This window comes from Staurois parvus, unplaced genomic scaffold, assembly GCF_062004578.1.
Source record: "Staurois parvus isolate SC_StPar_1 unplaced genomic scaffold, SC_StPar_1.0 ptg000839l, whole genome shotgun sequence".
NCBI classification, from domain to species: Eukaryota; Metazoa; Chordata; class Amphibia; order Anura; family Ranidae; genus Staurois; species Staurois parvus.
In genome coordinates this window covers 1,888,353-1,903,243 of record NW_028318635.1, presented here as the reverse complement: position 1 = coordinate 1,903,243, position 14,891 = coordinate 1,888,353, and the positions used below count along the sequence as shown (strand labels likewise).

General features: G+C 39.2%; 1 protein-coding gene across 1 annotated transcript in view; it reads left to right on the top strand.

Annotated features, from left to right (window-relative positions):
• LOC149443674 (uncharacterized) overlaps positions 1–14,891 on the top strand; it is a 627,829-nt gene that overhangs the window by 446,316 nt on the left and 166,622 nt on the right. Inside the window, 2 exon segments of the mRNA XM_089655378.1 lie at positions 8,887–9,026; positions 10,856–10,919. Of these exon segments, the coding sequence (XP_089511504.1) occupies positions 8,887–9,026; positions 10,856–10,919 (204 nt within the window).

Here is a 14,891-nt window from a genome sequence, read left to right as displayed (position 1 = left end):
CTCTTATTCCTGGCTTTGAAAGAAGCATAAATTCTACATCATGTATTCTCAAAGCAATTCAAACTACAATGTCTGTATAATGGTAGTGAGGGTTGCAGGACCTATCAATACATACAGTAATAGGGGCTCATGGAAACAATATTTAACATACATAATATGCGGCAATGTACATTGTTATATGATTTAAAGAAGATCTCAAAAATATATGAAAAAAAAAATCACAGTTCAATTATTTAACAATTTAAAGAATCTGGTAAAGCTGAACTTCAAATGAAACCTTTATAAGGAAGCAGTTTTACCTGCCAAAAGATCTGTATTTCTATCCACCCAGAACTCAGCTTCACATAGCTCTGTTTTCAGTACAGCCGCATCTGGCAGCAGCATTAAAAAGGAACACAACAAGAGACCAAGAGACTAGCAATAGAAAAAGGCATGGTAAAAGACAACTTAAGGTGGTTGCAAAATCACAGTGGTTAAACGCTTTTATCCTCTCTGTTTTAGGTCTATATTACATTCAATATGTTTTTTTTTAATTATAATTCTAAATACCTTTGCACAGTGCTGCTGTGCAATCATGTGTTCTCCCTGTGCTCTTCTTCCTGATCTAAGGGAGTACAGTGGGAGGTGCTGAGATTCCCTTCTGATGTATGCAGGGACGGACTGACCATTTGAGCACTCGGGCACTGTCCGAGGGCCCGGGGTCAGTAGGGGGCCCCATGAGATGCCCCTGGTACCTTTCATTGTCTTTTTCATAGGCTTTTTTGGGTGTGGGCGAGGACACAGGGGCCCAATTATCCCCTATTGCCCGGGGGCCCCATGAGTTTTCAGTCCGCCCCTGGATGTATGCAAGATAGCAGAGGGAGGACACATCATTGCAAAAAAAGGTATGTAGTGTGATGGAATGCTGCTCCCAACCTCTGCCCTTCTCACCAACTTGTGACCGAAGAACCAGTCAATCCCAGACCGCGCTGTCACTTGTGTAACAATGCCACTCTCAGCTGCGCCCTGCACAAAGATTTTCCAGTTCGTGGGACTACAATCTATGTGCAAGCAGCCTGACAGTGATTGTTACTGGGTCAGGTTAATTACACAATTAACCCTTCACACTGCCACCACCACCTTTTTACAGTGAAGGAGGAAACTCAGAAATCTTAGCAGTAACACTATGATATTAGTATAAGTGTCTGTAATACACACTGTCACCACAGACAGATATATTCAGAGGATTATTACATACAGTAGCACTCTTCAAGAGAAAGGGAATCTTCAGTTTGCATTAAAAGCTTTAGAGACAGTTTCAACATTTTTCAAAATAGAATTTATTACTAAAAAGGTCAAAATGGTGCAATTAAAATATTTACAGAAAAAGATGTTACAAAGATATAAAGAGAGCAATAAAACAACAAAGAAATAAAAGAAAGGAGTTCAAAAGGCAGAATGTCCTTGGTTTGAGCAGAGTCCAATTGTCTTAACAAAAAGGTTGCCTTGGCTCTCAAGTCTGTTAGATGTTTCCTGATTGATGTTAAACGAGAGCTGTCTTCTCCAGGCCTGTCAGTCTTTTTCTATCATATTAAAGGGGTGTCACCTAAGAACAAATGACCAATCATCCAGTTTGGGGATGGGTGTTAGGTGGTAACCAAGGTTATGACCAAGTCGCCTTCCAATTTCATACTAAGGTTAATAACCTCCAATAGGTACAGGTAGCATCCTAGCAGGGGCGGACTGACAACTCATGGGGCCCCGGGCAATAGGGGATCATGGGGCCCCTGTGTCCTTGCCCAAACTCAAAAAAGCCTGTGAAAAAGGTACCAGGGGCATCTCATAGGGCCCCCTACTGACCCCGGGCCCTCGGGCAGTGCCCGAGTTTCCAAATGGTCAGTCCGTCCCTGCATCCTAGTAACTGGCAGATTAATGTTCAGAATTATATTTCAAACTCAGGGATACCAAACACAGCGTACCCTCATCACCCAGGAGGAAAGAGACTGCTACTTCTTTCTTTTAGGTGCCAATATAGTCATGTATGGCCTTGTTTGACTCATATTAAAATGATCTATCCAAATATATACCTAATATTAACCACTAGCCTACCGGGCACTTATACCCCCTTCCTGCCCAGGCCAATTTCCAGCTTTCAACGCTGTCACACTTTGAATGACAATTGCACGGTCATGCAACACTGCACCCATATAAAATTTTTATAATTTTTTTGTGACAGAGCTTTATTTTGGTGGTATTTATTCACCTCTGGGTTTCTTATGTTTTCATAAAACAAAAAACACTGAAAATTTTGAAAAAAAAGTTTTTTCTTAGTTTTTGTTATACAATTTTGTAAATAAGTGATTTTTCTCCTTCACTGATGTGCGCTAATGAGGCTGCAGTGATGGGCACTGATAGGCTGCACTGATGGGCACTGATAAAGAGGCACTGATAGGTGACACTGATGCACACTGATAGGCAGCACTGACTGGCACTGATAGGCAGCACTGACTGGCACTGATTGGCAGCACTGATAGGTGGCACTGATTGGCATTGATGGGTGACACTGAAAGGCAGCTCAGATGGGCACTGATATGTGGCATTGATGTGCACTGGTAGGCACTGATATGTGGCATTGATGTGGTACTGATGGGCACTGGCAGGTGGCATGGATGAGCACTGAGAGCTGGCACTGATGGACACTGACAGGTGGCACTGCTGGGGCTACACTGATCATCAGGGCACACTGATCATCAATGCCCTGATGATTAGTGCACATGTCCCCTCTGAGGAATGCCAATTACTGACTCTCCTCTCGAGCTGTCAGCGTGACAGCTCGTGAGGAGAGAAATGCCGATAACCGGCATTTCCCTGTTTACATGTGATCAGCTGTGATTGGACACAGGTGACCACATGACCGAGCCGACATCTTCGGCTCTTTCCATGGATGGGTGATCCGCTGTGTCTGAGGGACACAGCGCACCGCCGATCGCCGCGCTGCACACCCCTGGAGCCGTGCATGCGAGAATGGGAGGACGTCATATGACGTCCTCCCAGATTGAGAGAACCGCCTTGCGCCCGAGATTGGACTATATGGCGGGCAGGAGGTGGTTAATGTGCCCAGTTCCTGCTAAACTTTATGAATTGTATGAAAAATGACTCATGTGGAATGTACGTTTTATGACACGCTCTAGCCTAATGGCCTAACAGGTCATGACTGACTGAGTTATTGTTTTACAATCGGGCAGAGGAAAGTGGTTTTCAAAGCAGACCCCTGGCACCAGACTAACTAGCGGTTTACTGCCCCGGAGCTTCATCTAGCTGTGTTTTATTTAGGAGAAGAGGCCCTTTTGACCTCCGTTCAACTTACAGCTATAAATTCCAATCAAGAGGGAGGAGAGGCAACATGGCTGAGACCTAACAAGATGGCTGTCATGTTCAGCGTCCATGTCTCTATTGCGCACAATCACCATATGTAGCATTATAATTAAAAAAACACACATATACTGCACTTAATATGGAGGAGGGGCGGAGCAGCTGCACGGGAACAGTATTACACAGACTGGAGGGGAGGGGTGGGGTGGAGATCGGCTTCACACAGTGACTACGGAAATGACAGGGGGGAGGTGGAGATGCAGTCACGGTGAGGAGAGAGCAGAATGATGGAGGGACATAAACTGACCACGCTATAATGGACCAGCAGCCATGATTAGAGTGGTCAGTACACATAGAGGAACAAGCAGTATCAACCAGGTATTGTAGAACATGGAAAGGGGCATATGACACTGTAAAAGCACAAAGCTATATATAATACCTTAAAAGGACAGGGACATTTTTTTTCTAGGGTTACAACCACTTTAATGAACATCCAATGTGAACCTGGCCAGCAAGTTTCAGGCATACTGTTGAAAAACTTTATACATATAAGGATCATGATATGCTTTAGCTGGTGTTGCTTCCCTTTGAAGAAATAACATTCAGATACTAGACAGTGCATTTGAAAACTTTTAAACAACTTTTTTTGAAAAAACAAATCCCGCCTCCCTTTCCTTGAATCTTCAATCTCTTGAAGAGCTACATCTGCCTTATGAATCATCATATCCAACACATTTTCAAGGGGCTGGCAAATTAAATGACAATGATTAGTGGGGGATGCAGATATTTAACAATCCTAGAAGCGTCAGGTATAAAGATTTTTCAGGCAGCCATAGCTCTTGAACAGAGTGAAAATTCCAGGAACAAGCAATAGGAAAAATGATGATTAATATTCTTCTATTGCTGGGAATGCTTTATTAATTCTTTTCACATTCTAAAAAAAGTGGATGTATAGAGATGATACAGACATAGCAGGGGGCAGAAGGAAATGTTTAAAATGAACAACTACAACAGTACAACAATGATACAATGCCCTGCCTTGCAAGATTGCTTTGAATATACAAGGTAACACACAGATAGTGGCATAGTTGAATAAGGGAATAGATGTTCCATATATCAATTAAAAAAAACAAGAATGGCTACAATCATGGCTCCTGTCCATCATTTTACCTATGTCAAACAGGTTGTCATAAAACTACAAGGTAAATTTACAGATCAATAATAGGCAAGGTGACATAAAGGGTAACATGATTTAAAGCAGATTAGCTAATGTATTAGAGGTGTCTAGGATACCCAATGAGCCCATATTTTTTTCCATATGGCAGGGCAGTCCCTTTGTTTATAGATAGGTTTATTCTATGGGAAAAAAGTATTAATTTGTAACAACCAAGATTCCTTAGTAGGTTGAGTGGCTTGGGTCCAGATATGTGCTATTTGTTTATGAGCTAAAAGTAGGAAAACAGTGGCACAATTGTTCAGCTTTAGGTCAAATGGTTGACCCTCAAAGATAAAAATTGTGGTTCAGTGTAACCAAAGATCCCTTCTAACCATGCAGAAACTATTTTTTGTTGCAAATACTTATGCATAACAACTTCTGTCTACAGTAAGTGGAAGGAGGTACCCTTAGTGGTAGAGAACATCAACTAAAGAGGGCTTTAGTTAGGTATAAATTTAGAAAGTTTAACAGGTATCTATAATACAATTATAGAACATATAGTTGTAATAGTTTGTCAGACATTTTAAGAGAGTGAGTTTTCATGCTTCAGGGGCTCATCACACATTTCCTCCACTAGGTCCCCCTCATCATTCTCCCAGGAACATCCAGGGTGTTGTGCCAAGAAATTAGCCTAAGGGGCTAGAAAGATTTTATAAAGATTAGCAATCAATTTGGTTGGTGTGGAACCACAGATAATTTCTATCAGAGGGATGGTAGAGGTTGATACTTTCCAATGGGATCTGTGGTCTGATTGCGTGACACAGATGGAGATGAGAAAACAACATAGTTATAAAGGGCAAATTAATCTTATAAATGATGAAGGGGTTTGATGCCATCCTCATTCAGGATAAGATGTAGGTATAATCTCCTCTTGCACTCCATAATTCAACATCTGATACCTTAAGACGTTCTATAAGCTGTTTCTTTTACAAGAGGGGAGTAAACCTGTGAGAAGTGGTCAAATCTGATTTAGCTAAAATTAGCTCATGTACTGTACCCAGAAACACAGTGGGAAGACTAGAAAGGTTTGTCATACCTCAAATCATATAGCACATATCACATAGGGTCTCCATGTCTCCAGACTCCAGTAGCCCACATAGTAAAGTAAGGAAACTTAGCTTTTCCAGCCTATTCTTAGGATATGGGTGGGAAATTTTGGACAGCTAGTTTATAAAAACTGAAATCTGGTAAAACTAAGCCGCCCATCCATAGGGGGTTCCTAAAGTAGTGTTAAACCCTCAGTGTTTTTTTTAGCTTAACGCATTGAACACATTAAAATAAACTTTCCCTAGTAAGCAATTTGTTAAAATTCTTACCTCAGCACTTGCAGTTTATACCCTTCAATGCTACTGACTCCTGCTTTCTTAGTGTTGCTTCTCTGAACTTTCAGTCTTTGAAGAGAAGAGTTAACAGTGGGAAGTACAGTCTCCAGACAGTCTGTTAGCTTGCTATCCTCTGCTGTTATAGTGCTTAAAAAGGAGGGTTTCATATCAATTTAAATACAGGCCATTTTAATATATGTCTTTTCATGTACCAAATACCCATTATTCCTAAGGGAACCTGCTCTTTTGGCCTTGAGTTGACTTATCAGGGGTCCATTATTCAATACTACATACTCAGATAAGTTCTTAGATATGTGCAAACCCAAATATCTGTTCCACTAAAGAGATCAATAAGTTCAGATGTACAGCTGTGGCCCAAAACTTTAGCCTGGGTAGCTTGCTATAACAACTGGTGCCTTTTAATAAAACTGGGACCTAAACCATACTTGTGTAGTAATTACCACAGCAAACATCACTCCTCTGAATTGAAAACCCTTGCAGAATATACTGTAGAGATCTAATAATCCTGATACCAATACTAGTATCTTGAACTTGAAGGTTCATAAAAAGTCTTAAAGTACTGAATGTCATATTTTTTTGCTGAGCATAAAATAAGGCAACTAGGCTTTGCTTTTGCAAGAATCTGAACATATACCTGAAGAAGCAATATGAATTTACATTACTCGGGAAGGAACACTAACTGAGTTGGGTAGTGTAAATATATTAAATGCAGATCTGAATATTTCTAATAATTTTTGGGTACACAAACTTTTGAGAACATGGTCTAACAATCAATTTGTAAACTGTCAGTGCCAGAGAATCTTGCCTTACAATTCTCCTATTTGTCAGTTCTATTTTTCCATCAGAAGTTCTATTTGGTCAGGTGTTAACTACAGGAATAAATTAAATTGAGAAATTGTACAATATCATCTTCCATACACTTAAGTACACTGTAATAAAATAAAGATAACAGAAAAAGTTACCAGATTTAACTGAAAAAAAGTTGAGGGTCTCTAGAAGGCTACCATCCGTAGATTGCAAGTTTAGTACAACTGGGGGTTTGGTACAACAGTAGGTTAAATACATCAGCAATTTACCACATTTACCTCATTGTTCAAAGATCCTTCATTTAATAAAAAAGTGGCATTTCTTAGGATTGGTGTAATGTATAGTAATGTATATGTTCAATTCCCTTGTTTTTAGTTTCAGGCAAGCAATGCTCTCAGGAGATGGGTTTTGGACCAATTCTGTGCTAATAATATCTCTTTGAAACACAGCCCACTGTTACATGAGCTTTGAGTATTGTTTTAGACAGTAAATATCGGAAGATAGATAAGTTCATACATGAATTTTAAAGTATTCCCCAATCAAAATCATATAGGCAGAGTCTCTTTATTCAGGCAACTACTCTACGCCACTACAGGCACGCTCCTTTTACCTCTTTTTTTTAAGGTGACAGAGTTGCAGCTGTACTTTTCACAACTCATTTACAACGCAGTTTTTCTCTCAGAAAGCTTAGTTACACTCATCAATATCTGGTCCCAGTTTTCTTTAATATTCAGCAAGGTGCTTTGTTTGAATCTCAGACATAAAGTCGTTTTCTACCCTTGCAGTTCACATGAAATATATTTTATTACCTGTACATAATGGCCTTCACTCCTCAACAGCAGGTACCTCTTTTGTGATTGGGGAAAACGTTTCACCAGGGAACAGAATTTTTGTTACCATGCTATAGTAAGGGATGTATGATGATTTCTCCTAAAGACCCTTTTATACCAACAAACAAGCTATCTTCATTTGTCTGAACATATTAAGGGTGCACTTACCTATTATTGGCCAGGCCAGTACTTTGCTTTTAGTGTGAGAAAGTGGTTGTTTTATTTGTTGTTTTACTTCTGAAACTAAGCAGAGAAACAACAAAAACCTAGCATTCTGCATTATGAGTCCTGTGGGGGAGAATTCTGTAATAAGTAATCGTTGTTGCTTGGAAAAAAAAACAGTTTTTTTCCAGAAGAGAACAGTTTAAAATTCTTGTTTGTGGCTCTAGCAAATCAGAAAATAAGTCAACTTTTCTCTACATAAATGCCTTGGTTTTACAGAAAAACTGCATCTTGCTGATGCAGTTATTAGAATAAATGAAATTATTCCTTGAAAGCTGCTTCTCAAGAGTCTTGCTCATTCCGTATCATAGCATGAAGTGGTGAAATGTTAAAAGTGTTTCGTTTGTTTTCCTTGACGAGGAGACATTATAGCTTTACTTGTGTATTAAATCATGTGTGAAGACACAAAAATCCACTTTCCCTGGCAGCATTTCAACCAGTGCCATTTACTTATCTGTTTGATAATGAATAATAAAGAAAATCCTGCAAGCCTTCACATTTCCAACTGCGATCAGCAGTCAAAAACTGCTGTCAGATCTAGACTGCACAAGTTAAATGGTGTGATTTTACATTTCTATTGCAAAACTGTAGTGTAACTAATTAGCAATATCAGAAAATGTTTTACACATAAAATATATGGTAGTATTGACTACTGAAGTGCAAACAACAGTGGTGAAGATAAGCCCATAGCAACCAGTTAGAAAACTTTCTTTAAATAAACCTTCTAAAATTTTTACATTCATTATGAACATGTGATGTGCTTTAGATATCAAAGTATCCCTATTCTCACTGTGTCAGAATCGCTCCACATGGTAGGCCATACATGGACTTTGAGAACAAAAAAGTCTGCATAGTAAGTATGGTACAATGATCATAGGAAACCCTATTATTATATTGTATTCAAATAGTGGCAGATTAAAAGTGGCCTTTGAATTTCATTTTGTCACTTTTTTATAGGCCTCTAAATGTTCTATTCAGTTTAATGAAACCACTGTCTACTGACTAGTGCAACTCTGCATAGGTGGCTAAAAGGCTAACCACAGAAGTTTTATCTAATATTAATATATTTTGAAAATATAATAATTAATACCGTTTTATATGTCCTTGAACTTTACAGGCAGCCACATGTTTAACAAAGAAAATCTGAATGGTTCTAACTACACACTGAATCCACCATCATGGTTGCCTTATGACAGATGGGAAGAATTAATGTTTTTGTCTGGCATTTCAGTACAACTCAGGCAGTTGTGTCACCAGGTAAAGAATTAGGGATTGTGAGTGGAAGATATACCATCTGCTAGCTTTGATTTTCAATAGATACTGAGGGGATTGTGGTTTACAGACTTTGTTCTGTATTTTGGGACTCATATACAGTAAGTGGGGTTTTTATGTCAAATGCAACATTTCCATTCAAACAAAGCATAATTCACAAGTGTTTGAATGGAAAATGTAGCATTTGACAAGAAAAGGCCGGTTTTGACCTCTGCGGTTTAAATACACCTCAATAGGACATGCTGTGGACAAAAAAAAACATGAGGCAGCTTTTGAACTGTCATCTACTGTACACTACTCTATTGAAGTCAAGAGGAATTTGCTGATGCAAACACAGGAAATTATTGATTGATTGACTAATTGATTTGTAAAACTGGAAAGTGTAAAATCTGGTTCAGGTATGCATATAAACCAGTCAGCTTCTGTTTTTTTTTGTCAAAGTTTAATTGAACAAGCTTGAAGTTAGAAGCTGATTGGCTACCATGCCATACCATTAGAGATTTTTCACTCTCTAATTTTAGTAAATAAACTCCCTTGTCTGAGCCCTTAACATGCTTAAAGGTTCAGCCACTGGAAGAGCAAATTGTATTTGATATTAAAACTGTTGGAAGATGTGACTTCTCCATGGATAAACAAGCACACATATTTGCTCTGCTACTGTGAAGTACTTACACTGTTTGTTTCAGTTGCCCCTGAGACTGCTTCAGCTGCCTATGCGCTATATGCTTGATTTTATATATATATATATATATATATATATATATATATATATATATATAGTGAGTGTGTAGCACCCTCTTATTGTAGACTGCTAGGTAAATTTAATTTTTGGCTCCTTCTGCAACCAAGGGAGCAGTAATGGACTGTACTGGTCTTTTCTGGGTTTCGCAGGCTGGTAGTTTGATTGCTTCCCCTTGCCTCTAGTAGAAGCTTCCAGAGCTTAGGGAGGGAGATGAAAATCATCATACAGAATATTTATCATTCTCTTTGAAGAAGAGTGTTCAGTAGGGGGCTGGAAAGATGATAAATAATCTGAAGAACTGAAGAGCTGGGTTCGCTCCCTTTAGGAGGTGCTGGAAAGATGATATATAATCTGAAGAACTGAAGAGCTGGGTTCTCTCTCTAGGAGGGTTCCAGAGCCTAAGGGGCTTCTGCCCTTAGGCAGCCCATGTACTGTGCAGCTATTCTAGAGGACTCAGTGGTGTCAGGGCTGAGGGCCTGGATGGATCTGTTTAGAAGCTGATTTCAGGACCTCACCACAAGGAAGCTGGAAGGTGGCAGCTGTCCTGGGGACTTGTGAATAAAAACTCTGTGAGTCTGCAGGGTTCCGGAAATCACATTGTTTACCAGTAGTTGTGCATAGGCGCAAGGTAATAAAATGCCAAAAAACATGTTCCACGGTCTCCATCTGTGAGGTCGTAGCCTGTTCAGAAAGTTACCTCATGATCTCCAGCTGTGGCGGGGTTAGGCTGTCTATCATTCAAGTTTACTCAAGGAGAAGATTGTTCTCTAATTGCTATGCACTAATTGTTTGGAGTATCTTATGCCCTATTCCCTCTCCTGTTTAAAGTTTCTTCAAGAAATACATTTTAAAAAGACATCCCCTAGACTGTGTTATTGTAGATGGTGTGAATGGACTAGTGCTTGCAGTGGTGGGCAGCCAGTGTACTTTTAGGGAAGAACCAGTTAATACCCTTGGCCCCTATGGCAGAAAAAACAGAAAAATTTAACAAGCGAGTCCTTACTTTTAGAGTTTATAGCGAGAAATGCTATAAATCACTGCATGTAATGTTTTCAACAATTTATTGTTGCAGATAAAAGAGAATGCTTCAGAGTGGGAAAAATGGTATAAATTGGATTATCGAAATCTTAGTTCAGGTATGTATTTATATATATATTTTTTTTTGTTTAGATACAACTTAGATTTCATTAGTTTTGCTATTACCTCTAGAAACAAAAATAAAAAGAATTACAAATTTGGTAACATCCCAACAAGCATTCATGCATTTGTCATGCAAATCATCTGTATATTTAGTTAGCCGAGCTATCTCTTTGTCATAAATGCATACAGTCATGGCCGAAATTGTTGGCACCCTTGATATTTCTCCAGGAAATCATGTATTTCTCACGAAACGTATTGCATTAACACATGTTTTGCTATACACATGTTTATTCCCTTTGTGTGTATTGGGACAAAACAAAAAAAGGGAGGAAAGAAAGCAAATTCGACATAATGTCACACAAACCTCCAAAAATGGGCTGGACAAAAGTATTGGCACCCTTTCACAACTGCGGATAAATAAGAATGTTACAAGCATGTGATGCTCCTGTAAACTCACCTGGGGCAAGTAACAGGTGTGGGCAATATAGAAATCACACCTGAAAGCAGATAAAAAGGAGAGACGTTCACTTAACCTTTGCATTGTGTGTCTGTCTGTGCCACACTAAGCATGGACAACAGAAAGAGGAGACGAGAACTGTCTGAGGACCTGAGAACCAAAATTGTGGCAAAATATCAACAATCTCAAGGTTACAAGTCCATCTCCAGAGAACTAGATTTGCCTTTGTCCACAGTGCGCAACATTATCAAGAAGTTTGCAACCCATGGCACTGTAGCTAATCTCCCTGGTCGTGGACGGATGAGGAAAATTGATGAAAGATTGCAACGCAGAATAGTCCGGATGGTGGATAAGCAGCCCCAAACATGTTCCAAAGACATTCAAGCTGTCCTGCAGGCTCAGGGAGCATCAGTGTCAGCGCGAACTATCCGTCGACATTTAAATGAAATGAAACGCTATGGCAGGAGACCCAGGAGGACCCCACTGCTGACACAGAGACATAAAAAAGCAAGACTACAGTTTGCCAAAATGTACTTGAGTAAGCCAAAAGCCTTCTGGGAAAACGTCTTGTGGACAGATGAGACCAAGATAGAGCTTTTCGGTAAAGCACATCATTCTACTGTTTACCGAAAACGGAATGAGGCCTACAAAGAACAAAACACAGTACCTACGGTAAAATATGGTGGAGGTTCAATGATGTTTTGGGGTTGTTTTGCTGCCTCTGGCACTGGGTGCCTTGACTGTGTGCAAAGCATCATGAAATCTGAGGATTACCAAAGGATTTTGGGTCGCACTGTAGGGCCCAGTGTCAGAAAGCTGGGTTTGCGTCCAAGATCCTGGGTCTTCCAGCAGGACAATGACCCCAAACATACGTCAAAAAGCACTCAGAAATGGATGGCAAAGAAGCGCTGGAGAGTTCTGAAGTGGCCAGCAATGAGCCCAGATCTAAATCCCATTGAACACCTGTGGAGAGATCTTAAAATTGCTGTTGGGAAAAGGTGTCCTTCCAATAAGAGAGACCTGGAGCTGTTTGCAAAGGAAGAGTGGTCCAAAATTCCGGGTGAGAGGTGTCAGAAGCTTATTGATGGTTATAGGAAGCGACTGATTTCAGTTATGTTTTCCAAAGGGTGTGCAACCAAATATTAAGTTAAGGGTGCCAATACTTTTGTCCAGCCCATTTTTGGGGTTTTGTGTGACATTATGTCATATTTGCTTTTCTGCCTCTGTTTTATATTTGTTCCAATACATACAAAGGGAATAAACATGTGTATAGCAAAACATGTGTTAATGCAATACCTTTTTTGTGTGAAATACTTGATTTTCAGGAAAAATATCAAGGGTGCCAACAATTTCGGCCATGACTGTATGTCTTATCTGTATTCATGCCCAGATTTATATTCCATAACATAGCTAGCATATTAGGCCACACTGTTCAGGGCAGGATTAGGCAACTTAGAGATAGAGATCTATCTTAACAACATGGAAGAGATCAAAGATCACCAGGGTGCAGTCCCCCTTCTTTTTTGGGAGATAGCATAACAAGGGCTATAAAATAGAAGATAAGCAGAAAACCTAGAAAAATATAATAATAATACAATCGTCACTGTAACACCCTAACATTATGTTAGCTTTTAAACTTGGCTTGGTTTGAATTCTGTCTTGGCTGGCTGGTTTGAACTGTGGCCTGGCTAATTTCAGATCTGGGTTGCTGAATTGAGTTCTGGTCTGGCTGGCTGGAATGAGTTTCTGCCTGGCTGGGTTAAGTTGTGGCCTGACTGGCTGTGCTGAGCTATAACCTGGCTGGCTGGGCAGAGTTCTCTCCTGGCTGCATGGGTGGAGTTCTGGCCTGGATGGGCTGAATTGTAGCCTGGCTACCTGGGCTGAGTTCTGGCCAAGCTGGCTGGGTTAAGTTCTAGCCTGACTAAGTGGATTACATACGGCCTGTCAGGAGTAAGTAATGTACAGTTCAGAGATCAATAATATGTTACATACTGTATAGTGCAGTAATTAGAAGTAATGGTGCCCATACACTGGACGAAAAATCATTTAAAAATCCATCATTTGGACAGTTCATTTATTTTTCATCCAGTTAAAGGGCATAACTAGAAAATCAGTTTTGACTTTTTGAGCCAAAAAAAGGGAAAAGGTTAGAAAACTTCTATTGAATGGACGATAAATTGAAAGGTTGATGTGTTTCTCGCCTGTTAAAAATGTAACTCTTCATAGCGCACATATGTGACAAAACAAATAAAACACTAAATCATTTAAGTTCATGGAATGATTTATCATTCAAAATTTGGTCATTAAATGATGACAATATCGTTTGCTCTTGTGAGTGTTTGTTATTCGGAAATGTGTTTGAACGCTTTTTTGACTAGTGTATAGCCAGCATAGGGTTCAGAAGTGCTTTCCTTCTTTGAAAGAATGGTCCTATTTAATTGTTTCAGAATAAACAATAATATAGTATGAGTGAAAACTGTACATTTCTGTATAGTTCAAGATTGAAGAAAAATCTTTCATTCCAAGTTAAAAAAAAAAAACCACACACACCCTTCATCCTAGCACATACATGCTCCTGTGATGGATGTAAGTGGTGGATCATGGAGACCAGCACAGCATAGCAGTTAGTACTATCTTGCTGATGCTTGCCTGTGCTGTCCTTCTTTTGGGGGAAAGCATTTGATGGTTGGGACTGCAGGACACGATTTACCTAGTGTTTTGGCCATGATCGACGGGTAGGTCATGATCAGTGGGTTGTTGACTACTGATTGAGGGTATAGACAACCATTGTCACCATTTTGTGATTTAGAGGAGACCATATTCTAATGTTTCTGTGTTCACTCTCAATACCCAGTTATGCGCAGGGAAAATTAAAACAAGATGTTTTCATGTGTATCATTGGTATGTAAACTGAACACAGCTTCACCTTATTTACTAGGCTGTATAAATGATCATAAAACATTGCAAAAATCTGTATTAGCAGGGTTAATAAACTAAGACAACAAAAGATTGATAAAATATTGTGGCTCACATCTATTTCCTCAAACTGTTTAAAACTGCAAGCATAGATTTAAAAAAGGTACAAGTAAATATGAATACAATGATTTAAGGGAAAAACAAAATGTTTTATTTGCTGCACTTGTTTTACAGTTAAATTTTTTCTATCTCTTGGCATATGATTTACAATGTTGTATATTCATATGTGCGATTCCAGAATTTTATGTTTACTGATTTTGTTTATACTCTTATTTGGGAAATAATGTTTATGATTTGTCAGGCTTTCACTGCTTGTTGTTTAATGCTTATTCATAGCAGTTATTAGCCGTGCAAGTGATTCTGCTTTTTAAATGCAAAGGGTGAAAAAAAGCATGGTTAAAAGATACATTGAAATGACCTTTCTGTGTTGCTGCTGCACAATAATCTATTATGTAAGGTCATATTCCAGTATATGCATAGTTGGTAACATACTAACAAAGTGTTTCCAGTTTAAAATATAATTTATAAATGGCTT